Genomic DNA, 27,816 nt, shown 5'->3' on the forward strand with positions numbered 1-27,816 from the left:
GGCAAAATCAGAGGACTAGATGTGAATATTTTTGAAGAAACCGTCGATAATTATGTACTAGATAAAAAAAATGGAGATCCAGAACAAATTAAAAAAGCTATTATCACACATTCATATTTAGTGGTAAGTATGAATAGTTATCAAAATAGTATAATGAAGAAATACGAGGAAGTAAGAATTGTTAAAGGCTTAATAAGCATTATGCGCGTCTATATAAGTGAATTATAGTTTTATGTTTTTGCTGTTTTCAGTTCATCTTAAATGCAGTAATTACTATAAATCTGTCTCCATTTTAATAAATAAGCTTACCTTTCAAATTGGGACAATTTTGGTCAAAAACTTACTTTATATACAGGACCTGTAGGCAAAACATACGACAAGAAAAACATTTTTTCATGAGACAATGAATAAAAAATAACATAAAAAAATCTGAAAGAACTCTGATTTTAACGATGACCCAAAATTTTTAAAGTTTTTTTACTCTTTCGATGAGCTCGCAGTCTAACAGTTTGCTGTTGCTGCTAGCTTTATTATTAAGCACCATTTTCTTCGCACTTACGCCATATTAAATTCAACAGTAAAATTACAAAATATTTAAAAGCAGCGTGTCTTTAGAATTTCCGACAGTCTCGCGATAAAAATATTTTATTCCATACAGTGTTGCGACTGCTCGCTTTCAAATAGTTGAGTTTGTTAATCAAAAATTCATTAAAGTTTTACAAACTATGAAATATAAAATTCGAAATTCAAAATCCGAGCTTCCAGGTGCACATGTTCCGGTTGAGGACAACGTTATACAAAATTTAATAGCTTTAGGTACGGCTGGTTTTTTACAGTGCGAGGAACATACATAATACATACATGCAGATTCTTCATTATTTAATTTCTTTAAGGATAACAGTAAGGGTGACAGTATAGGCCGCTACAATTTGCAAAGTGATTTGCCGTTTATAGCGAAGGTGAGAAATCCTGTTTCGAAATTAATAGTCCATTCGGTCTAACGCCCTTTTGGTCTAATAAATGTTAGATGATGACATTTTAATGCAGATTTCTAAAAAATAATTTTTATGTAAGAGATATATGAACATATAAAAATAGATACCTACTAGTTTCCGTTTGAAGAAACGTTAAATTTAAAAAATTGTTTCTTAAATGTATTCAAGTTCTGTATGACGCTTGAAATGAACGTCTTTGCTTATCCAGTTGTAATTTACGTCATGTAAATTTAATTTTTTGAAGACTAATTCAACGTATTATAGAACCACTTTTTTATTATTTTAATAGATTAAGGAATTGGGATATTTGTGTGAAAACGCATAAAAAATCAATTCGATACTATATATAGAGATAGATAGATAGATACATAGATATAAGAAAAAGACGAAACACTTTCGCATTTATTAATTATTGTTAATTGATCGGAAGTCCTTGAAAAGTCCACTAATTTTCGGTCAATAACAATAATTACTTAGTTTGTTGGTTGCATTTTCACCTTAAATTATACCTTTTCAATGTTTCCACTTTAAATATGTTCAAGATTCAATTTTATATATGCTAATGAGATACTTCATTTCAATAAAATTCTAACAACTTTTGTCAAAGGAGATAATATACTAAATAATCTATTAGATAATAAATTATATTGATTAATATATATATTCTTTAATCAATTATAGACAAAAAGTAAGAAATTTAAAACCAAATTCACAAAGACGCAAAAGAAATGAAATTCAATACCAACAAAATCTAAAATTCCCAATTACTATGAAAAATGTTTTCACCAAACCAGAAGAATTCCCGAAAACTACAGATATGTGAAATATAAAAAAATACAAAATACATAGGAAAAGGAATGCAATCAATGTCTTATTCAATCTATTCTATATATATATATATATATATATATATATACGTAGTATGTTAAGAAATTGGTCCGAAGAGAGAATTGAGTAGAATCATTCACTTAATTTCATGCCTTTAGCGGCGGGGGCGGTGATCGAAGATAGCTTGAATTTGTTGCGTAAAAGATGTTTGAGAAATCTTGGAAAAATCACACATATCTTTATTACTTGACGATTCTTTTCAATGTGTAATATTGCATGCTATGTCTTATTACATGTCACGGCATAATGGGTCAAACTGCACCCCACAATTTTAAAATACGCAGTTATATTTTTTCAAACAATGGAGAATGCTAAAAAGCTGAGAGACGTGGATTATTCAAGGCAGAGCAAAGAGCCAAAAAGAATGCGTAATATCGTGGCCGGAATATTTATAATCTCAGAGCGCTTTGCTGCGCAGCGACTGGGCAAGAGTTTTCGAATTGCTGTTACAGCAGGGAAAGAGTGACAGAGTACAGATGCGCTGAAGGTATTAGGATTAAAATTAGTACTTTAGAGGACTCTTGCCAATTTATTCCAGTTAAGTTTAATTTGTTATTAAATTTTCGTCATATTTTTCGTCATTATTTCGTCATATCTTACCCACGCACATATACGAGGGCAATCCCCAAAAAAAAGGTCTCCTATATTTTTAGATATACAGAGAACCGTTTATTTTCTATAATTGCTACATCACTTTAAAGATTGATGAATGCTTTATTTTTCAACATAATCGCCATTTCAGTCGATGTATTTTTGTAGACGCTGTGGCAGTTTTACAATGCCCATGTCATACCAGCTTGCCGCCATGCCTTTCAGGAAGCGTTGAACCTCACCTTTCATCTCATCATTGGAACAGAACCGTCGTCCAGACAAATGTCAACCCGTTGCCGTTTGTGGTCTTCTGTCAGCATATGCGGCACCCATCTTGAACACGCCTTCCGATATTGCAACTTTTCCGTTAAAATCCTGTGGATGGTGCTTGTGGAAACCTCAGGAACCAAAATGCAGAGAGCATCCAGAGTGATCCTCCGATCTTTACGCATGAGTTCCTCAACTTTCGTGATTGTCTCGTCGGCAATTGACGGCCTCCCGCTCCTTTCTTTGTCATGAATTTGAGTATGACCGCCTGTAAACTCTCTACACCACTTGCGAATGTTGTTGACATCCATGCACGACTTCGCACTTGGCGGTAACGTTTATCGGGAGCTCCATTTCGAATGGCTGCCAAGCCAAGACTGAGCATCCTAGCGAAGCGCCTGCGTGCTTACGTGGTAGCGGAGAAGGCACCACTCACAACAGTGTTGCCAACAACCGTATTAAAACTTTCTCTACGTCCCCAAAAAATAGGAGACCTTTTTTTGGGGGGGGATTGCCCTCGTACATGACACGAAAATCAGTTTACAACAGTTCGAGTTATATAATGTCGAGAAGAACGAAACATGTTATTCGGCACTCATTAATCGTCCCGGTTTAGTGTTTTAAATACTTACCCCTCGAAAGGTTCTGTTTGAAACAGTGAGGAAAACAAAGGATGAATAATAGTTTATTACTATTCCTTTATTTTTTTATCATTCTTTCATTTAATTGTTTGCCCCACATCTTACATTTTTTGTTTTCATAACAAAATTTTGGTTTATATCTCAGGTTTAAAAAAATTTTAACTTCTAGTTTACAGGTAGCATTAGTGACCTTAAACATTTTCCCTCATTAGGTCATCTTCATTTTCTAGCATTAGGTGATCATAATCGGAAATTTCTCTTATCTGTGCTTTCTTTCATTTATCTCTGAATTATCTCTGCGCATATATACATACGTATCTCTCTCTCTCTCTCTTTATATATATATATATACATGCACGTGTGTGTGTGTGCATAAGTATAACGAATGTTACTGTTTTTGATTTAGGATACTGAAGTCGAAAGGAATAAAGATTCAGTGAAGAATGCCCTTACTCAAATCCAGATGATTTTTAGAGGAAGAGAAGGAAAGGTATTCGAACAATTAAATCTTATATTATTAATTTCATATTGAATAACGTTGTAAAACTATAAGATTTTAATTTTCTAGATATGACGGTGCGCTTATAGTATTTAAAACCTACACATGCAATTAAGTTACGTGATACTGCAAAACTCGAATATTTTCTTTATGAATAATATAAATTCTTCGGTGATTACTTATGAATATGTCTGAATGGCCTTTAAAAACAAGGAAAGCAGGTATTATAGTTTTTGTCATGACAATACATTTGAGTATCCAAAATATGTAAGTGAAGCGAGCAGTTTTTTTTTAGTTTTCTCTACATTATTTTTTTATCTTATGACGGGCCTCAGCTTTTCAGCCTAGGCCATTAATCATTAAGGCCACCCAGTAAAGTAGAAACAAGCAAAATGTCAACATTCTGCGTGGAATAACTATCTGCAACGCCATTAAGAAAAGGGCCAGGAGGACATAAGTAGATTACAAAATAGTCGGAATACAATTTGAGATTCACAAGATAAATTGCACTAAATCAGATGTTCAATTTATCTTGTGAATCTCAAATTGTATTCCGACTATTTTGTAATCTACTTATGTTCTACATAATTATTTTTAATAAATACTGGATGCGGGGCGTACTGTGGGATTGCACGATGTACCATAATAGGCACACTCTAGACCTTTTGGAAAGCTTCAGTCTATGTTAATTCCTATAAAACTTGCAATTCCCCCCCTTTTTTAAGAGTTAGTATGGGAAGGCATTACCAGTTGACCTATGGTACATCTCTGGTGTCCTCCATACTTTTACCTTTACCCTTTACCTATGTGTCAGCTTGGCCAGACAATGGGCACACTGATGTGTCCGCTAGACCGAACTCGTAAAGATCTTTTGGCAAGTAGTTTGCAAGAGCAAGAGAGAACTGAAAACAAGATTCTGAGAGGAAAATTCGCTACGTTCACATTTCTAAGAGCGTTAAGCCGAGTCTTCAGGACTTCCCCCACGCGACATTTCTGACTTTCCGCCAGTCCTTCAAAAAAAGTTGGCCGGTATACTTATGCTGGACAACATAGTCTACTGATAGACAACATAGTCTAATGATGGACAACATAGTCCAGCTGAAGAAACTCAGAATCAACCTGTGCTAAACCGTCTGCCATGTCGTGTTCAGTACCGTCGCAGTGGTTTGGGGATCTATTTTTATAAGCTATTTTCTTCCTCTTTCTCCTTTCTTCCTTATTTCCTTCGTGGTCTAACTGGAAGCACACCTGATGCGAATTCGGGAGGTCCGGAGTTCGAATCCCGACAAGGGCGTTGCACAGTTTTCGCATCCCAGCATCGATGTAACCAGGGCTTAATATTTAATATAAGAAATTCCGGAGCCATATGAAAGGCCGACAGGAAGAAGGAAAAAAATAAAAAAATAACTATTAAAATAATAAAATAACTAATAATTAAAACAGTTAAAAAACTACAATCAAAACTAATACTATCTGAAAGCTCTCAGATTTTACATTACGCCCAAAGGAGCTTTTTTTTAACGTTTTGTGTGCTACCTTTTATCAGGTTCAATGTTCCGTTTAACCTTCTTCGGGAACATGCAAGAACCTGACTCGGAACAGAGAGCTTACTAAAGCTATGGTCAAAACTGTGGCAAGTAGACAGGATACACAAGAAGGGTATACAAAACCCTTTATTTTTCTCTATTTACAATAATTTCCGTACTTCGGAATACACAGACCCGCTACTTGGGGTCTAACGTAAAAATATAAAAAATAGAACTAAACTCTAATTTAACTTTAAAATAATAAACGTGGAAGATTGGCCTTATATTAACAGGAAGCCGTATGTAGTACAGAGAACTGTGAACACTACAATACGTTTAAAATTATCAAGAGGATTAAACCTCTGGCCTGGAAGGCAACAGCAACTGAGTAAAACTTCTAAGGTAAGCGGCCTGCTTCGACTCACTGCTTCCTCTCTCTCGCTTGGCAAAAAGCCGCAACTTAAATACTTGGCGTTCGCCAGACAAACTTTGCATAAATACTTTAACGTTTATAATTCTGGCCGGAAGTAGAAAATAAGAAGTGATAGTAAAGATTTAAAATAAAATAAACGTTAGTAAAACTTAAGATCCTTACACTTTATTTATTAAATATCATGTTCTTTGCATTTAAACCTTCAATTCAACAGCAATATCGCAAAATAATTTTAAAATAAGTATATCTTTAGAATTTCCGATACACAGTTTTGCGCGCTGGAGATGAAAATGTTTGGTTATATAGTTATAAAGGTCTGCGGGAGCTCTGAAATAAGAGGTCTTTAGCGTTGGACGTGGCTAAAAATCCACTTTTTTCCTATCTGGATCGAAATCCACGGCTAGAAATGGACCGGACGTACACGACCGAGGTAATTACTTTTAGTACTTTCGAGGAAAAAGATTTTAACGTTTTCATAAATTCATTGTACTAGGTAGAGAATAAGCTTTGACATCTGTGTGGAGGCTTTTCTTTCCTTAAAAATCTTAACCCCCGACAAAGCTTTTGCTCTCTAGAAAAAGACAAACCTGCATTCAGAAGTTATAATCGATTTTTAAGGCATGTTTATTTTTAAAATAAAATTGTCTGCTGAAACTGTATTTCACTTGCATAAAAGATGCACTGGAGCCCTTTTTATTTAGGGCAGTGGTGCGTTGAGACTAGAATTACGATTTACGTCAGAAACTGAGAAGTGCCGGAGCCGAGCTTCAGTGGGCTGTGGCACGATTTAAGCTCTATTGACTCTCTACATTGTAAAGTAATGCTTACTGCGCAAAGATAGTCCTGAATCATCTAGTGATCGTAAACAATTTTTTTAGATTCAAGAAGTACAGAAGAATGTATTTGAATGGTAACTTGGGAGCTATTGAAGATAACATTTGACTATCCATTTCCTCATGAAGTAAAGAAACAGCAGCCACTTGGCCACCAAAGCTTTTAAAGAATTTATCAACAGCTCTGCTGGGATTAAAATGTTTTGAGCGTACCTCACGCAAAACTCTTACGCTATACACGTCATCATTTCATCGATTTGGGTTTTTCATGCTTATCAAATCTCTTTTTATTTTCAAGAACTTTTAAGGTTTTTTCATAATTTTTATGACTATACTTTAGTGAAAGTGATTGCAGTCTAAACAAATGTTTAGACTGTTTAGACAAGAGACTGAAGTTCTCGCAAAAGTTTTCTTGTTTTAAATAAATGTTCCTCTTTTGTAGTTCCTGATTATCACCTAAGCCCACTGAGCAAAGGAGTACAGCTCCAGATTTGCGGCTGCCCTCAAATCTTAAATTCCGTATTGTCCAAATTTAAGTTAATTTTGTTTTTAGCTTCCAAAACAGTTATCTTTCTTTCTGCCTGTCTTTTATTTATGTTGTTTAAATTTCATAATTAATGCGGACTCTCTGTTCAGAAACTAACTGCCAATCCTAAAGCATTGGTACTTACGCGTTATCGCAACCAACTTGAACAGAAATCGCCAAATTTTGAGAATGTGCCAAACTCTCACAAAGATGCGCATAAGATTCTTCATCATTTTTGTATGCGTTTGTATATTCCAGTGTTTAACCATTCTTGGATCATCGTGATCAGATCGTTGAACAGACCGGAACAGATCGTTGTGTACATGGGAAGAACCCATGTACACAACGAAACTTTATTTAATAATTAAATATGCATTTCGAATTGCTAAAGTGTGTTTTCTTGTGCTAATAATGCTTGTTGACTTAACGATAAATATCGATGGCTAGTCGATCTTTCTAAAAACGTTGCCAAGATCTTCAACTTGCAGCCGATATGTAACTGTTACCAAATAGAATGAAAGAAAGTGAAATGAAATATAAAAATAAAAATATGATAAGTATGATGACATAAATGAATATGTCATCATAGTTTTTCTCCCTTAAAAAGTTGCCAAATTGCGCCAAGGTAGTTGTGTTAATATGTAAGTGCTATTATTTCTTCCCTCTTCTCTATATCTGAAATAGTAGACGGCGCCTTCAACAACTTCGTGTGCTAATTATTTATTCAAGTTAAGACTGGATGAGTTATTTTCTTTCCTTTTTTTTGTCACAGAATGTGGAAGTATTGACTTTCAACTTCTTTGGATTCAGTACACAGATCAGAGCTCGTAGGAGAGTATTCAACATTCAGCAGTGCTACAGAAATGATGATGACTACGTCTGGGTTACCCTAGGCTTCAATGCAGGTAAATTGTAATATTTTATTTTTCAAGTAATTAAAGTACATATTTCTAACACTTGTAAAACTCTAGCTATTTTCATTAAGATGGAATTTTTAAGATAAAATACTGTTGCTGGTTTTATAAGATGATGTTTTATTTATTTCTTCTCATTTCTCTTTTATGAAGTTGATTCAATATACTTACTCTACGAAAATATGCGATCAGCCTTATAACATGTTAACTTCTTAGCAAACATTTGTTACATAGTCATCTCCTAACTAATGGATATAATACTGAAAAAGATATCCGCAGTTAACTCAAAATCATGGTTAACTTAGGTGCAATTAAAACAAATTGGTGTGGACGGCCTATTAAATTATACACATTTTTTGCTGCACTTGATTTAAATTTATTTTCTCAAATTATTCTAAGTTAACCGATCTCTCAAGAAAGTTGAAAATGACATAAAAAAATTGCAAATTTTGAAATTAAGTATACCGATCAATTTTTGTCGTACGGGAGTACTTCTTGTATTTTAATTTTTTTCATAACGATTATAAAACTTTCCCAAATATAAGTATGGGAACCGGGAGGCCGTATTAAAAGTTAGATTTTGTTATTTGTTGAAAATTAAATTTTTTAAAGAAATTGGTTTCCAAATATAAAGGAAAAAAATCCCCAAATTAGCGATAACTCGTTCAAAAATAAGCCAATCTGTATAAAATTTGAATATGTTATCAGATAAGAAATGCTGAGTAAAACTGCAGTATGCAAATTAGTGGCACTGCAATCGAAATACGTCATCTACGAGGAGCATACAATTGCATGTTTCAGAGTAAGCCTGCAAATTTCGCTGTGATTCTGAGATAAGAAATATGGGATAGCCAATTTGTAACAATGACCTCCAGGCATCATCTAGCCGAAGAAATGCGATGGAGAGCTACTGAGAGACTAGAGGCAAAACAACGTCAGATAAACGTAGCCAGATGGATAATTGTGAGTCCTTCTGTGATTCATAAACCTTGGCAACAATTTCTAACAACAGATTTGACATCCAGGAGGTTCAGCCAAGGATGGCCAACCGCTAAGACGAGTGCTGGTGGCTGACATTTGTTGTTATGCGGACGAAGAAACAGAACCTCAACTCCGACTCAACTCAGATCATCCCTTGCTGCAGCCCCTGAGTAATTGGTGTCAACGTCAACCGTGCGTTAACCAACTTCACAAAAAGGTCTTTAGGCCAGGGAACCAGCCATTTGCATGCCGCTCACGTCATGTCATAGAAGGGAACGTTTGAGGTGGGCATGTCAACATGTCCACTAAACAGCTGATCAATGGACGGCTGTTATCTTTACGGATGAGTCCAGGTTTAGCCTCCAAAGCGATATATGCGTCATTTGATTTGGAGAGAACCTGAAACTCGTTATCATCCATCAAACATCCACAAAAGAGGCGCATACGGAGAAAGTAGTGTCTGTTTTTGGAATGGTATATCTTTGGGTGGACGCATAGTTTTTAAACGTGGAACCATGAATGCTCAGACCTATAAAGACGACATTCTTGATGCTTATGTGTGCCCTTATGCTGGGGCAATAGCTGATAATTTCCTGCTACAGGACGACAACGCTAGACAGTACAGGGCTCGCATCGTGGATTATTATCTTCAGCAGCAAACAATTCGGAGTTGTCAGCTCGATCACCGGACCTGAATCCTTTCGAGCATGTTTGAGATGCTTTAGAAGGACATATATCTGCTCTCAGACCTCCTTTTCAGACCACTGCCACACTTGCAGCTGCTTTACAAGAGCAATGACTCTCACTTCCTACAGAGCAAAGAGAATGCATAATTGATAGCATCGCACATCGCTGTATGTGTTGTATTGCTTCCAGGGAAGATCATACTCCATACTGAAGATAATTTTCCTATACCAAACTGACAAGTCCGTTTTTTTCATTTTATACATATGCTAGTTTCTATAACGCCATAAATGTCTGCAATTTCTTTTGGTATTATTTTATACGTTAGTATGTGTTGTATATTGTGGGTCAGTTTCATTAAATTCTACATGTAACTTTTTGAGCATTCGTCATTTTTGTGATTTTTTTTAAATTAATGATAACCAGCGCAATTTCCCAGCATGGAAGTAAAGGACTTTATACTAGGATTCACCTGAGCTAAAGGAGCCATCTGGCACAACTTATACCGCTCCAAGATATCGAGCAAATCAGTTTTTCTTCAGTTGAAAAATCTGAACTTCACTATAGCGGAGCGGTTACAGCCGAAAACATCGCGGAAAGAACATCGCGGACGAAAACGTCGCGGAGAAAACAACGCAAGGCGAAAACGTCGTGCTACAAAACATCGTGGGAGAAAACATCGCAAAGAGAAAACATTGCAGTCCTAAAACATCGTGGTACAAAACATCGTCGTCGAAAATAAAGCAGTTCAAAAACTTCGCAGTTTAAAAACATCGTCGTCGAAAATATCGCGGTAAAAAATAAAGTATCTACAAATCATCGCATGACGATAACATCGCAGACATGCTTTTTTTCAGGCTTTTAATAACTGTTAATGGATATTCCCATAATGATTCGTGAGCGCAAGATGGAAAGAAGGATAATTTTTACTTTCATATTTTTTATTAACTAATAAATTTTTGCTGAGAAAATACGAAGGAAACTCAAGCATAGAAAATTAATGCAACTTATAGCACTCAATAGAATTTTAAACCGACATAGTTAACTAACAAAGACCATAAATAAATAATTTTTTATAAAGTTTTTACTGGTAATTTTTTATGAAAAGTATAATCTATAAGTTGCATTTAATTTTCTACGCTTAAGTTTCCTTCTTACTTTTTCAACAAAAATTTATTAGTCAATAAAAAACTGTGAAAGTAAAAATTATCCTTCTTTACATCTTGCGCTCACAAATCCTTATGGGAACCATATCTCCATTTACAGTTATTAAAGCCTGAAAAAAGCATATCTGGGATGTTATCGTCATGCGATGATTTGTAGATTATTTTTTATCACGATGTTTTCGACGACGATGTTTTTAAACTGCGAAGTTTTTGAACTGCTTTATTTTCGACGACGATGTTTTGTACCACGATGTTTTAAAACTGCGATGTTTTCTCTTTGCGATGTTTTCTCCCACGATGTTTTGTAGCACGACGTTTTCACCTTGCGTTGTTTTCTCCGCGACGTTTTCATCCGCGATGTTTTTGCCACGATGTTATCGGCGGACACCAGCGGAGCTACTCGACACATGGAACCAACCCCGTTAATTCAGATGCACTCCCAGCATGAAAGGCCTTTAACAGCTCACGCTTGGGCTTTAATGGTGAAACCTCAACTGCCTGGGACCGAATGCCTCTAATGACTGCAACCTCGGTTGCAACACCCAGTGATACTTCGGTTTAACGACTGCAATACCGAGTGCTACCTCGGTTTAACGGCTGCATACCTCGGTTTAACGGCTGCATACCTGGTTTTAACGGCTGCGACATCAAGTACTACCTCGGTTTAACGACTGTAACGCAGAATATTGCCTCGGTTTAACGGCTGCAACCTCGTATACAACACGAGTACATGTGTGTGTATTAAGTCTTCCATGTGCATAAGAGAAGTATATTGCGTGAAAATAAACGGGTTTTCAGGCTGTTAAAGACCGACTAGTAGGTGCTGAGGAGATTTGTGTGGGCGTTACTTGTCCGAAGGGTAGTAAGGACGTGTTGAGAAGCAAGTGGACCATAAAAACGCTTGGAAAATTTGGTTGATTAGATATTTTTGAAACAAACATTTAAACATTCACTTCATTATACAAATATTAATATAATCAAGCGTTTACGAAAGGACCATAATAAGGTATGTCAATCTACCTGCTGCTACTTTGGTTGACGGTTGCACGGATTTTTGGCGATTTACGTTGGCGCAATTGTTGGCGCGATTTTTACAATCATCAGCCATCTTGAAAAACGCTGTTTTTACGCATAGTAAAGTATTCGAAACTTTAAAAAAAAAAAAAAATATCGTTAAAAGTAATGGATTAATTTTTTGTTGAAAATGTCGTTTTTTAAGATGGCAGGCAAGTGTAAATAAATACATTTAAAATAAATAGTAATATAAAATACTACATACTAAATAAGAGTATAAAATACTAAAGAAAGGTTAAATTATTACTTTCATACAGCATAGAAATAGAATAAAAATACCACTAAAAAACATTGCGCCAACCTTTAATTGGATTAAAATATTACTAAATTGAATATCGAATTAAAAACCATCATACCAACGTTTAAAAGAATTAAAATATTACTTAAATTAAAGACTTTAAAATAAGTAAATAAGAACGCTTCGTACACTAGAGCTAAAATGACAGCAATTAGTTTGTTGTCGGTAAAAAAGGAGGAATGTCTAATAATTTTCTTACCGTTACAGCGGTTATTTCTTCCAACATGACCACAATATCATATACGGCCTTCTCAGAATCGGCTCTTCTAACGGTCTTCATCTGTGATCTACATTTTCGCACTTCATTGAAGAAACAATTAGCGACGTTTCCTTCAAAAATTTAAAATAAATTTCCTCTGACCCTTGTAAGAATTTATAAATAAATCTTTGATTAGGAAAGCCAGGCTGGCGAAAATAAGGTCTCAAAGGACAATTTTTTGATTCCGAAACCAAAAATTCTTGGTACTTATCAAAAACAACATTCATCTTTGAATGAGACATTTTTGAAGGAATTCGAAGATATGAATTAAATTTTAAAATGGCGCGGTAATGCACAAATTTTCAGCAACTTATCAGGGAGCTGATTACAGCTCATTAATGCACAAATATTCTATAACCAATCAGAGAGCTGATTACATCACGTCTAGAATTAAAATTATTTAAATAATCATACATAATAAAATCATTTTAAAAAAGAAATGCAAAATTAAATTGTATTTTAATATTTAACAGCCATAAATAATGTTTAAAACATTAGATTAAATTTATAGATATTAAAACCAATTACTTCTAAAGTAAGGTGACGTCACTGATTACATCATCCACTGCATAAAATTTCATAAAATATGATAAAGAATAAAATTTTTATTTTAAATAAAAATGCAAAATTAAATTGATTTTTAATATTTAGAAGCCATAAATAATATTTAAAACACGGAATTTATGCATAATAACACGCATTATTTTTTAAATAAAATGTCAACAAAGTATCGGTTACCATAAATAACTTATGCAGCAATGGGTTTACCATAAGTTGTATTACTCGCCAAAAGAAAAATCGCCAAAATCCGTGCAACCGTCTACCAAAGTAGCACCATCTACCTTTCATACAAGTTGGTGCAAATTGCACCAACTTGTATGAAAGGTTAGTTTGTTGGTGCATACAAGTGTCACCAACTTCTATGCACTTAATCCATTTTTCTGTTCCAAGGGATCCGGATTTAGAAACCATTCATTTACTATTCTAAAAAATATAATTCCAAATCCATATTTGCAGTGACATTACTCTCCTGAAATGTTCTACAGCGCGTAATGTGGCAAGTATCTGTATATATTTTGCAGGTCAATTATAAAAGGTTTGAAAATTTACTTTTCTATTTTCGTTCTGAGAGATGAGTTTTTATTAGTAATTTGATGCAGTGCAAGTGAAACAAATATCCAAAAGTTTGTATGCATCTTCGGATAAGTACTTTCACATTGCATTCAAAATACATCTAGCGTGCCTTGTGTTGGAAGGGTAGAGAGCGCGTTGAACAAACGAAACTTTGTAAAGGGGCATTGAACCAAAATAGAATGGGAGAATATGTTCCATTTAATCAAGCTTCATTAAAATTTGAAAAACTACATCTTTGAGTGTAGGTACTATTATTACATAAAATAAGAAATGGAAATATATCTAAAATTTCGAGCACTGAAACATAGTATCACAGCTGTAATTATTGCTAGTAATCGTATATATTTATGGTGTTGGTGTTGGTTGGTGTATTTAATTATGGCAAAGCACACGAGGGCTATCTGCCTAAAGGGAGGGATGCCTTTCGTGGAGGACTTTCTAAGGGAAACTGGCTCGTATACACGTTAACCATGGGGAAAACCACGAAAACGCCCATGCAGCCAGCCCGTTCGCGGGATTCGAACCTCAGACCGAACTACCAGTGTTCAGCGTCTTTACCGCTCGGCCGCTGGTGGGCCCGTATATATTTATGATATTGATGCTGTCGTTTTAGTCATTCAATTACCATTGAACTTTATCTTAAAACAAAAGGTTAAATAATTTTGACGATTATATAATTTTTGTAAATAATTTAAATAATTTAACCTTTAAAGGTTAAATTATTTTCACCAATCAGCTTCATTTTCAACTGGCAAATGGAAAAGAAATATCATAGTCAAAATAAGCATATTTTAGCTCAAAATAAAATCGTACCAGTTATTTAATATTTTAAGAAAAAGGTCAGTTTCTCTTAATTATGCATTGCATATTATATATTTCGTAGATAAAGATGTGCTGCAGAATATCAATGAAGATGGTCCAAGTATCCGGTCTAATATCTTGAACGCGCTTTCTCTTCAGTCAGAGATTAATGCTGTAAGAATGCCAATAATACTGGTAAGTAAAAATTATAAAATTTCTTACATTGGAAATTCTTCTTCTGTTTAATTTATCTTTTTGGAAAACGATGTTCAAAACTAATGCTTCAAAATTAATTCTAATCATTTTGGCCCATTGTAAAACGGTCTCACATTATTATATGGCTTCACATTTTGTAAGGGTTTTTTAAAAGATAAAAAAAAATTACGTAGAAGACAGTCTTGCCTTGATACGTTGTTTGAAAATATTCTACAAGGAAGATAAGTTTTCCTGAAAATTATCCAATTACTGTACTTTGAGATAACAGACAACCTCGAACTGATATGTTGCTTGAGGAAGTTCAGCAAGAAAGATTAGCACTTGTTGAGAAAATTATCTAATTACCATACGTTGAGATAATAGACAGCCTCATACTGATATGTTGTTTTAGCAAGTTCAACAAGATAGATCAGCACTTGTTCCGAAAATCATCTACTTATCGTAGAGGTAATAGACAGCCTTGCACTCATATATTGCTTGAGGAAGTTCAACAAAAAAAGATCAACAATTGTACAGAAAATTATCTAATGACATTCAAATTTTTTCAAAACATTGACACTGAAATTAAATTAAATAAATACTTTTCGTCTGCTACAAATAGATGTTTTCATGACCATGCAGCTAAAGACTTTCGTTATGAGCTAAAGACATGCGCGCTGACTTTCCGTGATGAGGAAGCTTTGATTTTTGAGAAAAGGATATTGCGTTGCATACTTGATGGGGTCCACATGAATAGATATTGCAGTAGAAGATTTAATTTTAAGCTATACAAGATTTATAAACAACCTGATGTAGTAAAATTGTTCAAACTACGGAGGCTTAAATAGGCTCGTCATCTGGCCAGAAGGCATGAAGTTCGATGTTGTAAAGAAATTCTTTCTGACAAAGGTCATAGGAACGGACCTAGGTGTAGGTCTCCGATGAGATGGATCGATTCGGTTGAAAATGACCTAACCATTCTAAAAGTCGAAAGCTGGAAAACAGTTGCCAAAAGCAGAGATGCCTGGAGAAGGCCAGGGCCCACTCTGAGCTGTCGAGGTAATGATGAAGAAGAAATGCTTTTAATTTTACCATAGAAGCTGAGTGATAACACGTGTTAGATACTAGATTGCACATGCGAGTGTAAGGCAAGGATAGTTTACAAAATCATTTTCAAGAAGAGCAATACATAATTTTGTTTTAGGGTTAAAACAGTAATTAAGTTTTTGTAATTTATTTTTAATTGCAGTTGTACTATTAGGACTACAGTTTTATTAAATAATGCAATTATTTTGTAGGTTGACATGGATGATGGTCTTTACATAACACTTTTAATCCTTGGAAAGCCGCCAGTTCTTCGTAAGTATATTTTATTTATAATATTTCCGAAGTTTATTAGTACTAAACTATTGGAAGGGAATGTTGTTGCATAAAGGCAGATCAGAATAATTTTAAGCATAGTCAAGTGTCTTCTTTAATTTTCTGAGATTTATTGAAATTTGCTGTTAAACAGTATCTCTAAAATTAAGATGATATCTAAAATTTAAGATCTTTTCCAACATTTAACGAAGCCCACTAGCCGCTGAGCTTTAAAATTCTTGAGCAATGGTAGTTTGAACCGGATTCAAATCACAGCGAAACTGGCAGTCTACGTTTTTATCTCGTATGTAGGGCGAATATGAATAGTTTTTCTTCAGAAGCTCACCACGAAGACATCCCTCTCCTTAGCGAGATAGCTTAACCGCGACCTTACGAGAGAGCTGGGTGGCCCTTTATCTCGAATGCCGTGACTTAACCGTAAACTAACTAATCCTTAATCCATCAATTAATGTAGCTTTTATGTAGCGCGCTGAGTGCTAGCTATATTCATTCTACTTGAAATGCTAGTGAACTGAAAGCATTTCAAGTACGAAGCATAAACCGAAGCATTACGAAGGATAAATCTTCTATCTGAGAATTAGTTTTTGCTGTTATTTACACTCAAAATTTTTATCCTGCAGTGTGCTTTGAACGCGATTTGTTTAATTTCACAGAAATTTTTTTTTTGTTTTACAATTACTCATTTTCATACTTAAGTATTTGATAAATGATAAAAAATGCTCTCCAAAAGTTCAGGAACAGCATGTTTTCCAAAGCTCACCATTACACAAATGTCAGTAACATTTAAATTCACAGTTTATATGCATGATAGTAACGAAGTTGAAGATATTATATATACAAAAAGAATAGCTACCGCTTTTATTTTATAGAAATGAATATTTATATAGTAGTTAGAGAAAAAATACAAAACTTTTAGGTTTGTTCACGTGTGTTGGTTTTCAGTTTTTATTACCAATTTCGTTGACAATATCCAAGAGAGTCTATCAATGTCTAAAAGTCGTTTGCTCGATTTGTTGAGGTGGCGGACGATCGGATGAATGGAAATGGGGATGTCACAAGCTGATGCTGCTAGACGTCTCAATGTCTCTCCTAGTATGGTCCACCGACTATGGAATCATTTTGAAAGCGAAGATTCTGTGACCTAGAGTTACAACACCTGCAGAAGAATATTTAGCTCTTTCGGCCCGAAGGAGGAGTAACATTACTATGCCTTAGCTCATGACAGATCATTTAGTGGCAAAAGGAACAAGAATCTTAACTATTACAGTGCGCAGACGCCTGTACAATACAAGTCTTCAATATGTATGCAAGACGACCTGTTGTTTGCGTCCCCTTGACCCAAGGACACAGAGGCGCCTAGTGTTGGGCAGGAGAACATGTCTCCTGGACCAGTCAACAATAGACATCTGTTTTCTTTACAGACGAGTACAGGTAAACACTGGAGTAATTCAGGTCGTCAGCTGATCTGGAAGGAACAACGCACCAGATACAACCAATCCCACATTGTGGAAAAGCACAGTTACAGAGGGGGTGGAATAATGGTTTGGGCTGGGATCTCTCTCGGTGGTCACACTGGCCTGCATGTGTTCCATGGAGGAACTTTGGCCGGTGTGAGATATCGAGACGAGATTCTTGATAAATACGTCCGCCTATATGCCACTGCTATTGATCCTGGATTTTTTTCTGTTGGACGATAATGAGCGACCGCACCGAACTCGGGTTGCTGAAGAATATCTTGAGAGTCACGGTATGAAGTGGCTGGAATGGCCAGCTCAATCCCCAAACCTGAATCCGATAGATCATCTTTAGAGGCAGATTGCTGCTCTAAGTCCTTCTCCAGTGCCGTTAGATAAGCTTGAACAAGGCTTACTCCGTGTCTGGTCATTGCTTTCCATTTCACTGACCGACACTTTAATTGATAGCATGGAACGTCGCTGCTGCCAATGTATTGCAGCTAGGGATGGGCACATTCCTTATTAGAATCCATTTTTGTAATGTCACTACCCCATTTTTCCTCAAAAAACTGTGATATACTGTTTCTTCAAGACTGGATTTCTCTACCAAGAGTGCAATTTTTTGTTGTAATTCATGTTTGTATTAAACTATAGAAACATTCTATATCGCATTCATTAAAGAACTGTTTAGTGAACAATACAGGTTAGTGAAAATACCTCTAAATTTCTCGTTTCTATGTTGCTTCATTCTCAACTTAGACACAAAAAACATGCTGTTCCTTAACTTTTGGAAGGCAGTGTATTAATATTTCTGATGTAATATTATTAAAGTATGTTTTAATTTTAACTAATTTAATGTGGTAATGCATTTCCTTATATAAATTCATAGATGTAACATTTATTATTATTAAAAAATAAAAACCATTGCGGACCGTTGCAAGAAGCGAATGTCTTAGTAAGCGATCCCAGGGGTCACCCTCCAAAATACTGGCCACGTCCTTGACAGCTTGGTTTTAGGTGAATGGGGATGGAGAGGGGTCCTAGCTCTTCAGCTGGCAGAGCGTCGAGGTGGCAATAAAACTAAGACATATATAGAACTGCAGCAAGTTGTAATTCTACATATGTCTTTTTGCAATAAGTAATGTTAATTAGGATAATTTAGTGCTTCTGAAGAAGTTTTTAGAATCACACACCTGCTATCATTGTTATTATGTTAAAAATTGATGGATTTGATGAAGTTCCGTTTTTAGAAATTTTGAATGGCCATCACTTCTTAAAAGTAAGACAAATAATTTACATTGCGATTGCGTAAGAAAACTGCATATTGATATGCTTTCAAATGTTTCTGATTTCTTGAAAAGTCTGGGTTATAGTTTTAAAAAATTATATCCCAATGAGGGTTACCATTCAATCATTCATTACATACGATTTTTTTATTACCTTCTCATGTCATGAAATAGATTTTTAACGAGATTAAAAGATATTTCTAATACTAAAGAAATAAAAATTAAAGGTTTTATGTAAAGAATTCACGTTTTTAAATCATTCAATATATCATTCGGACAGTTTCTCAGATGCAGCTGGCGGTTTTCAATCGCATTCATAGAGGAATTTCAAATCCTGCTTTTACTCCTGTAAAGTTTGTCGACGCCCTACACATTTTCAACTCAATTTTTTTATGTGGCTGTGTCGTTGAAGCTTTACTTTTTCTCCTAATTCAAATTCTTTGCGCATGCTTTCGTGCTGTAAGTGGTTAGCATGTTCTGTTAGCAGTTGAAAGATCCATGGTTCGAATCCCTACCGGAGAACAGTTGATTTTCCAAGTTTACTGCTCCAGAGAGTGAAACGGCCCCTACAACCTAAGGAAAAAGACTATCCATGCGCATTATACAAATTAATATCCTATTTTTGCATTTGCCTGAAGTTTTTCTTTCATTTTTAGTCGACTATCTAGATCCTGAAGACGACAAAGTAATTACTGGAACACAAGAAGTTGAAGGTGTGACCACGGAGGAAGCTTGTGCCACTAACTGCCTCGAAAAAGAAGATAACTGCTGGTATGTGATGCGTTTTTTCGCTTTGTCAAAACTCTTCGGTTGAAAATACCACAATTCGAACGAAGAGAAATGTTACACTTTATGGTATAAACATAAAGCAATATCCCTCACAGTCCCGATTGGGACTAAGAAAGGTATTGCTTTCACTATGAGAGACTGAATTTGTTATAAAATCAGGTTTGAAAATTTCAAGTAATTCAGCAAAATAATAATAATAATAAATTATAACTATTTTGTAGGCAAAATTATCTTTTAATACATGAATGATTAGTTTTTCCCCTTCACACACACACTTTAACCGAATTTAAGAAAAGGTTAGACACGTTATCAAAAATATAAGCATGAATTTATGGCAAGTAGTACAAGGGCATTACGAAAGCACATTATTATCATATGGCACAAATACTGTGTCTTAAAATACTACTCCCTTTAAATATTAATTCGTAGAGTAGTCTTTTTACATTAATTGAATACGTGCAAACTAAAATTTTCATTTTGGCAATAAAAAGAAAAGGAAGAATGACTATAAAGGAACGTAACATAAAATAACTGGTTAAATAAAATAAATAAATACTTTACAAATAAATGAAAGGATTTTAATGTTATTTTTCCCATATATTTATTTTATATGTTTTCTTCCTTTCTATTACATGATATAACTTTGCATCGATAAATAATTAATTATCAGTTTTATTATAAAATTTTTGTGCAATGAATGGGATGTTGATTATGCCAATTAACTATCGGTGCATATTCGGCTATCGAACTCCAATCGGTTCATTGATCATTCATTACTAACCCCCTTTCAAATTTCATCGAATCCCAGACGATCAATATCGACCCCTTTGGAAACCCTGGGGTACACTAAGCGGCAGAAGTTATATTCTTCGTTCGATCAACGTAAGTGGATTTTAAAGTGTTAAACTGAGAATGTGTATGAGATGGCAAGACGTTGCAGAATAAGATTTGATTCTTCTCCACCATAACGACCGTAAGAATATACGTCAACTTTGATCCAGAAAGAACTGTGTGCGATGTGCAAAAAGGATTGCTCGGCAGGAAGAGGACAGTAACGAGCGAAAGAACTGTGGAAACCGTTTTACAGACTTTCACAGGATCTCAGAGAAATGACGGTGGGCACTGGATGACAACAGACATGCGACTATAATATCTGTGTTTCTACTGCCGTGAAAATCATATCCGATGTCACTGTCAATTTATTCTACTGCGTTTAGAACTTTTTCTTGCTGACAAGGTAACCTTTTTTAGCATATATAACTTTAACATAATTAAAACACTTCCCTTCTCTTTTCGATAAAAGTTCATTCTTGCTGTTATTACAGATTTGCTATTAACGTTCAAAAACTGTGAACATTACAGCTATCTATGTTTCTACTGCGGTGAAAATCATATCCGATGACATTGAGCACCGCCTATCCTGGCAGAAGGGAAAATTTCCTCCGTGTAAAAATATACATATAAATATTACATGGGCATACAAGGCCTGTGCATAAGCATATATATGTTGATTAAAATCATTGTCTTGTACAAATTACGTATGATAGATACATAAAATCATGACAGCTATGTGTACTTTTAAACATTATATGGATTCATATTTACAATACTTTTACTGAGATAATCAAATTAAACTTGTAATTCATTTACACATTGACTGGATTTTCAGTATCATTTAAACTGCTTTACAATATTATTTTTATCAAGTACATACAAACTGGATAGTAATATGCTTACATTACAATAATTTTGCTCTTACAGTCCTGTTATTATTCTACGGGGTGAGCTATTTTTCTAGTGTTGATATTCAGCTATTGTAGTATTTTGAATTGCTATTAAAATTATGCCGCGAAGATACAATTCTCAAGGGAGGGGGGAGAATTTCTTAGTATCTTGCTGAGCATAGCCTGATTACCTCCTCTATTTTAGTTTTCGTCTGCTTGTTGCCGCGGGTATTCTCCGCCCATTGCAGCCAGTATTCACTGCTTGGCATTTTTAAATGCAGTTTATCGGTTTGTGGGCAGTTGAAGAGGAAGTGATCTGCATCACCTACCGCACCACATTCACACAAATCTGATGCTCGTATGCCGAATCTCTTAAGATAATGTGGGAAGGGACCATGGCCAGTGTAGAATTGAGTTTGTGCTCCGCTGTATATGTTAACTGAGCACGTGACTTTCGGAAAGAACTTGTAGGTTCTCCTCCCTGTGCTTTCCCTTTTCCATCTTTTCTGTGATTCTTGTAAAAGGCTATTGAGCGTGGTTTTTTTTTTTTTTTTTTTTTTTTTTTTTTTTTTTTTTTTAAATAGGACTGCGGAACACTTACTGCGTTTATCCGATGGCACTGCCAGTTTTTTTTTGGACAAGGTAATAATTTGAGCATATATAACTTTAGCATAATGGAAACACCTCCCTCCCCGAAAAGCAGCTCATTCTTACTCTTATTAGAGCGTTTGCTATTAACGTTCAAAAAATGTGAACATTATAACTATCTGTGTTTCTACTGCCGTGAAAATCATAGCTGATGACATTACCAGTTTATTCTACAGCGTTTAGAATTATCCTTATGCTGACAAGGTAACCATTTTGAGCATGTATAACTTTAGCATATGGAAACATCTCCACCTCCCCCCAAAAAAGTTCGTTCTTGATCTTATTAGAGTGCTTGTTGTTAGCGTCAAAAAATGTGAACATTATTTTGGGACACGCTATATTGTGGGTTCAAGTCAGTCCAATGCAGTAGTAATCTGAACCACGTTAATGCTTTGGTCTTCCAATGCCATATAAGTATTATTTTTGTATTATTTCTACCTTAAATTTTTTCCATCAATACACGCTTAACACACCCCTCATTATGTAGTATACTGATATGGTTTTTCCGTCTAATTATTAGATGCACTGTATCTTATGAAATGAAATTAGGTATGAATACGGTTTCTATTAATAACTGAGTATTTTTAGAAGAGTAAAATAAGTGCAATTTGATTTAGCGGCCTGCATATGATCAAACATACAAACATAAGTAAAAAGGTTTCACTCTACCCAGCTAAGCTGATTTGCTTAAACATGATATTGAAAAGTGAATACGAAGAATAAATAAGAAATTTCGTTATCCACTTTGTGGGGCTTTAAACGACGAGAAAAAAACAAGAAGTTATTGGAGAAGCTATTAAATAAATGTGCATGACATTTATACTGGCCCTACAACCTTTGGTAAATTGGTAAATGTGTGGCAAAATCGGTAAATATTTGATAAATTGGTCAAATTTGATTGATGTTTGGTTAAACGACTATTAAACATTAAATCAAAGAAAATCAATTATTGTATACATGGACTAGAAGATAAACACGCTAATGTGACAATCAAAATCGTAGAAACGACCTCGTATTTAGCGTAAGTATAATGAAACATTCAATCGATTTCGAGGGCAGCTAAAAGTCCCTCCTCATCAGGAGAAAGAAATACATAGAAAGAAGAAAATAAAGGAGAAGGAGTCACAGAAACACGTGGTCCTTATCAGCACTGCACGTGGTTATAACTAGATTTTTAATCAGAGTTGCAATTGCCGCCTACTTTGACTGAGCCAGGCTATCTGATCGAGCATGAAAAATTAGCGATGTTAAAATAGGGAGCAAGCTGGCTCAGTAAAAGTAGGCGGCCAGTGCAACTCTGATTAAAAATCTAGTTATAACCACGTGCAGTGCTGATAAGGACCACGTGTTTTTGTGACTCCTTCTCCTTTATTTTCTTCTTTCTATGTATTTCTTTCTCCTGATGAGGAGGGACTTTTAGCTGCCCTCGAAATCGATTGTTTCATTATACCTACGCTAAATACAAGGTTGTTTTTACAATTTTGATTATTGTATACATGTCTACTTGTTTACTCGATACCTAGCCATATCATAATTGGTCCTTTTCCAAAAATAAAATAAATATTATAGTTCTTCGTCAATTTTCTGGCCACGAAAGTTTTTAACCTGTAGTATGCATCCTATCTGTTAGGCTATGATTTATAATTCGATTCTGACAAATAATTACGATAAATAATTTAGTTCGCACATATTTACGTTTGATAACTCGAATTAAATATAAACTGTGTAAATTTCTTATTAGATTTGTTAGCTGCTTTATGTGAGATCCTTTTGGTACACAATGCGTACTGAGTCTATAATCCACACTTTTTAAGCACATTTGATGTGACCTGCCGTATCTGCATGGATGCCAGTCTAAATGTCATGCACTTTGCTGGCCCAAATTTTGAGTTCATCAAAATCTGATAGCAAAAGCAACATAAAAATGTAATATCTTCCAAAAAAGAAAAAAGGCTGATCTGGATACCACGTGACTTCCTGCTGACGTATAGCTGATGGTAAACCAGGATACTCTATTTTACATTTGTTTTTCTTGTTATGTCTAATGATGTCAGCCAGTAGGAGAAGAGTAGTAATCTATATGATCGGCGCTCGATGCCGCGGAGAGTGGTTATATTCACATAAAATGGTTATATTCACATAAAATGTGTAGAAATTAAAACTGCAGTTCTAAAATCAACATGCCTTTTTTTTCTTTGAAAACATACAGACTCCCCGTGCACTACATGTATACAACACGGGGCTTACAGAAGTAAATTAACTACAAGTAAAACATTGAAAGTTACATGCATAAATAAAACGAACAAAAGCAGAGAACAGCAGTCTGGACTTCACGAAAACAGATAAATTCACTGGCCAAGTCACTCGGAACATTTTCAAATCGTTCTGTAAGCATAATCTAGAGCCATCAAATGTAGGGCATGAGAAAATCAAATGTTCCACATCATGAGACACTCTTTTTGAACATTCACATAAATTGTTTGATCTTAGATTAAAACGAAACAGGTAACTTGCAAATTTACCGTGACCAAATAAAAACTGAGACACTTTAAAATTTATAGAGAGGAAAGACTCGGAATGCAGTCTATGGTAAATGGAAAGAAAGAACTTTTTAGTGACCTTAGCATTACAAGATGAAATATATTCTTCATTCCACATAGCTAAAAGCTTCTTATAATGAAAGGACTTCCAATAGCTCTTTGGAATGCAAATCTTGATATCAATGTGTAAATTTAAGGCATCTATAGCTAAGAAATCAGCTCTTTCATTTCCATAGAAACCGTGATGAGCACGCACATAAGCAAAGCGGATATCAATTTTTCTATTTCTAAGTGGACTAACAGTTACTAGGGTTTCGATAACTAATTTGTCGCAGCTAGTAATACTGTTCTAAAGTTGAAGAGAAAAAGAGAACTAGAACAAATAAGGTACCTTGAGGATGTTATCCCATTATCCTTGATCCATTTGACGGCAAGATAAATGGACAGAAGTTCTGCTTGAAAAACTGTGCATTCATTCCGTATACGGTGTTTTAAACATGCCTTTTTAACTCTAAAACAGCTCAAAAATCGAACTTAACAGAAATTTTGTTCAAAATTGCTCCCCAGTGGCAATCATTGATGGATAATCAAGATTAATTATTGATTTGTTTGCAGCTAAGGGGCGGCGAATTCGGCCTACGCTCCGGACGGCTGAAACTCGCGCTGCGCTACTGATCATCGCGAAATATATATATGCTGATTACACTATTTGCTGTAACCGTTTATAGAATTATGATTCTCTTTGACTTATCAAGTGTATATTTTTAATTGTTTTAAACGGAGTTGCTTTTGTAAATGTAACTAATGTCACTTAAACATGTGAATTTTGTTTTCCCTAAGAGAGAATTTATTTTTAAAAATGCAGGGGTTTCTCAATGTGTGGAGCCGTGTGCACGTATGGAACAGGCTCATCCGCTACTGTGTCTGCCAGAAAGGGTTGCAAACTTTACAGAAGTAAGTTAAGTCGATTGGAATATTTGGCAGTTAGGAAGTATATCCATTTATGGTATATGCTGTTGCAAAATTTTATATTTGTTTGATTGTAAATTGCTTTGTATATACTTTCGTAGTAATATGTGTGCTATCTTTATTTATATGCGTATTTGTTTAGTGGATTATATATGATAATTTTATTATGTAATTATTGTTTCACCAAGTTTATGGCCATTTGTTATGTTTGTTAAGCGTTTGTTTCTTATATTGTGTTTTTTGCCAACTTGGAGACATTCTGGAAGTCTTCAGAAAACGCATTTTGGAAACCATAGTAGCGAGCTTACCTGGAACTTTCAGAAGTGCTTGGGAAATCTTTTATATATATATATTGGCTGTGTTAGAGTCAATTTATCTATTCAGTCGTATTATTGTACTGAGCTCCTACTTAGTGATTACTGCTTTTAATTTTGCTGTACGAGTTATTTTGATGATCTGTGATATGGTAAATGCCTTATCTCTGTTATCTTCCTCGAGCGATTTATAGCTATTAGCCTTGCTGTAAGAGCTGTTATTCATTTCTATAACGTATCAATTCCTTCCCGTTCATATGGTGTCATTATTAAGAATTGATATTAATTTGAAATTTTTTAGTAAATTCTTCCATTATGTAAGATGTATGTTTTAACGTTTATTTTGAGTCTTTCTATTTTAGTATTTCTCAAGTGTCTCTCAGCAGTCACCCGATGTAGTAACTGTTAGATAATTTTTCTCCAATTAGCTTTCGATATCTAAAATTGGAGAATCTAACAGTGCAAAATTCAAGCCGCTATTGAAAGGGGCATTTGGTTAGATTACAGAGTTAAAACTCTTTCATCTAATAAGACATGTAATTTAAGTAGCAGTTTGGAGTTTAACATTTAGGCAGAAAGCTTTTTAGCTGGTTCCTGATTTCGGATAGTTCAGTGGACAAAAACAATATCTCTACAGAACAGGGAAGGTCCTAGATTCACGTCCCAGCTAGAGCGAGACAAAGTATTTATAGTAGTACTCGACTGTTTAGGTTCTTGAATGATTTACTTACTGTCTTTGCATTTAGCCGGGATCTGTGTTTCTCCATACACTGTACACTGAAGAAGTGCACCTTGTGGCCGAACACGCTATCTAAAGTCCCTGTCGTACTTCAGGGTTGAAATGAATCCAAACTCATAAAACGGTAACAAGAATTTAATTAAAACGTAACTTTAACCATTCAAGTTACAACAAACCGGTACGTACGTCTTTGGCTCAACCTCCGCTGAATCGTGGAGGTTACTCCATGGTTGAACAGAAGTTGTTCAACCATGTTTACCTCCATGGTTGAACAGAAGGGGATTTCCCCTCTGGTAAGAAAGGGGTAGGACGGCGTTCCAAGTCTGGTGAACGAGTCCTTTTCTGGGAACGATTTTAGAGAACCTGGAGGGTGAAACCAGATAAAAAATATCTATGTGATCTTTTCAAACTGCAGGCGTTTAAACTCTTACTTTAAGAGTTAATCTTTTCAAAATCACAGTTTCGAGTTTCACCCTTAAGAGAAATCAGAGTTAGCAAGATTTCGGGTACTTCAGTGGCTAAGAAAGTCTGTCCTCAGAACTTGGATTCATGCCTAGATGATGCTAATAAGCCTGCATCACAAATTTTTTAACTATGCAATAAAAGAAAATTGTGTGCGCTGCTGTATGTAGAAGTTGGAAGAAAAACATTTCAAATAAAAATAATATTTTGAACATTTTTTTCTTTCCCTTTTTTTTAAAATTTGAAATCAGCAGGGGAAAAAAATGTTTTGCCTAGCCTCTAGCGTACGAAGAAGCAATTTCTATCCTGAACCCAGCACACTGATTATAAAGACAATTCCACTGTCAGAATGTTAACCATCTCTGTTTTCACAAAATATGCAATTCTCTGGGATTTTCCTGTCGGTTTATTGATCCTCTTTAGATTTTAGATCTCTATCTGCTTCAATTGTTGGATATCTTCTTATTCCTTTCTATCCTTTCTGTAAAGGATAAGCGATTTCCCAATGAACTGCTTTATGCAGGTTCAATATACACATCGGAGAGAAAATCAAACCTTCCACGAACAACTATACTGATTCTGTTTTGCAGTGCGAAAGACTGCTGTCAATATTTGCCAATCTGACGAACATGAAAGCGGATAATGAAATACCTAATCGATGAAATAACCATGTTCCTTAAAGACTCTGTCTTTTCTCTGTTTCAGAATGGCAGCAAGTTGATAAATGAGCGCGAATAAAGAGGAATTACTTTGGGTGTTCAAAAGGACAAAATAAATCAAAAAGTTCCTTAATTCGTCTGTGTTCA

The 27,816-nt window shown here is 35.0% G+C and overlaps 1 protein-coding gene across 1 annotated transcript in view; it reads left to right on the top strand.

Moving 5' to 3' along the window:
• Positions 1–27,816, top strand: part of LOC118200718 (uncharacterized) — a 127,757-nt gene that overhangs the window by 70,067 nt on the left and 29,874 nt on the right. The window contains exons 11-17 of the mRNA XM_085822802.1: positions 1–123; positions 3,789–3,872; positions 7,972–8,104; positions 14,593–14,705; positions 16,004–16,064; positions 19,482–19,596; positions 25,392–25,480. Of these exons, the coding sequence (XP_085678928.1) occupies positions 1–123; positions 3,789–3,872; positions 7,972–8,104; positions 14,593–14,705; positions 16,004–16,064; positions 19,482–19,596; positions 25,392–25,480 (718 nt within the window). The remainder of the gene's footprint in view (positions 124–3,788; positions 3,873–7,971; positions 8,105–14,592; positions 14,706–16,003; positions 16,065–19,481; positions 19,597–25,391; positions 25,481–27,816) is intronic.

Source organism: Stegodyphus dumicola, chromosome 8 (genome assembly GCF_044657685.1).
Source record: "Stegodyphus dumicola isolate Sdum_Otavi_A_Nest chromosome 8, ASM4465768v1".
In the NCBI taxonomy this organism is placed as follows: Eukaryota; Metazoa; Arthropoda; class Arachnida; order Araneae; family Eresidae; genus Stegodyphus; species Stegodyphus dumicola.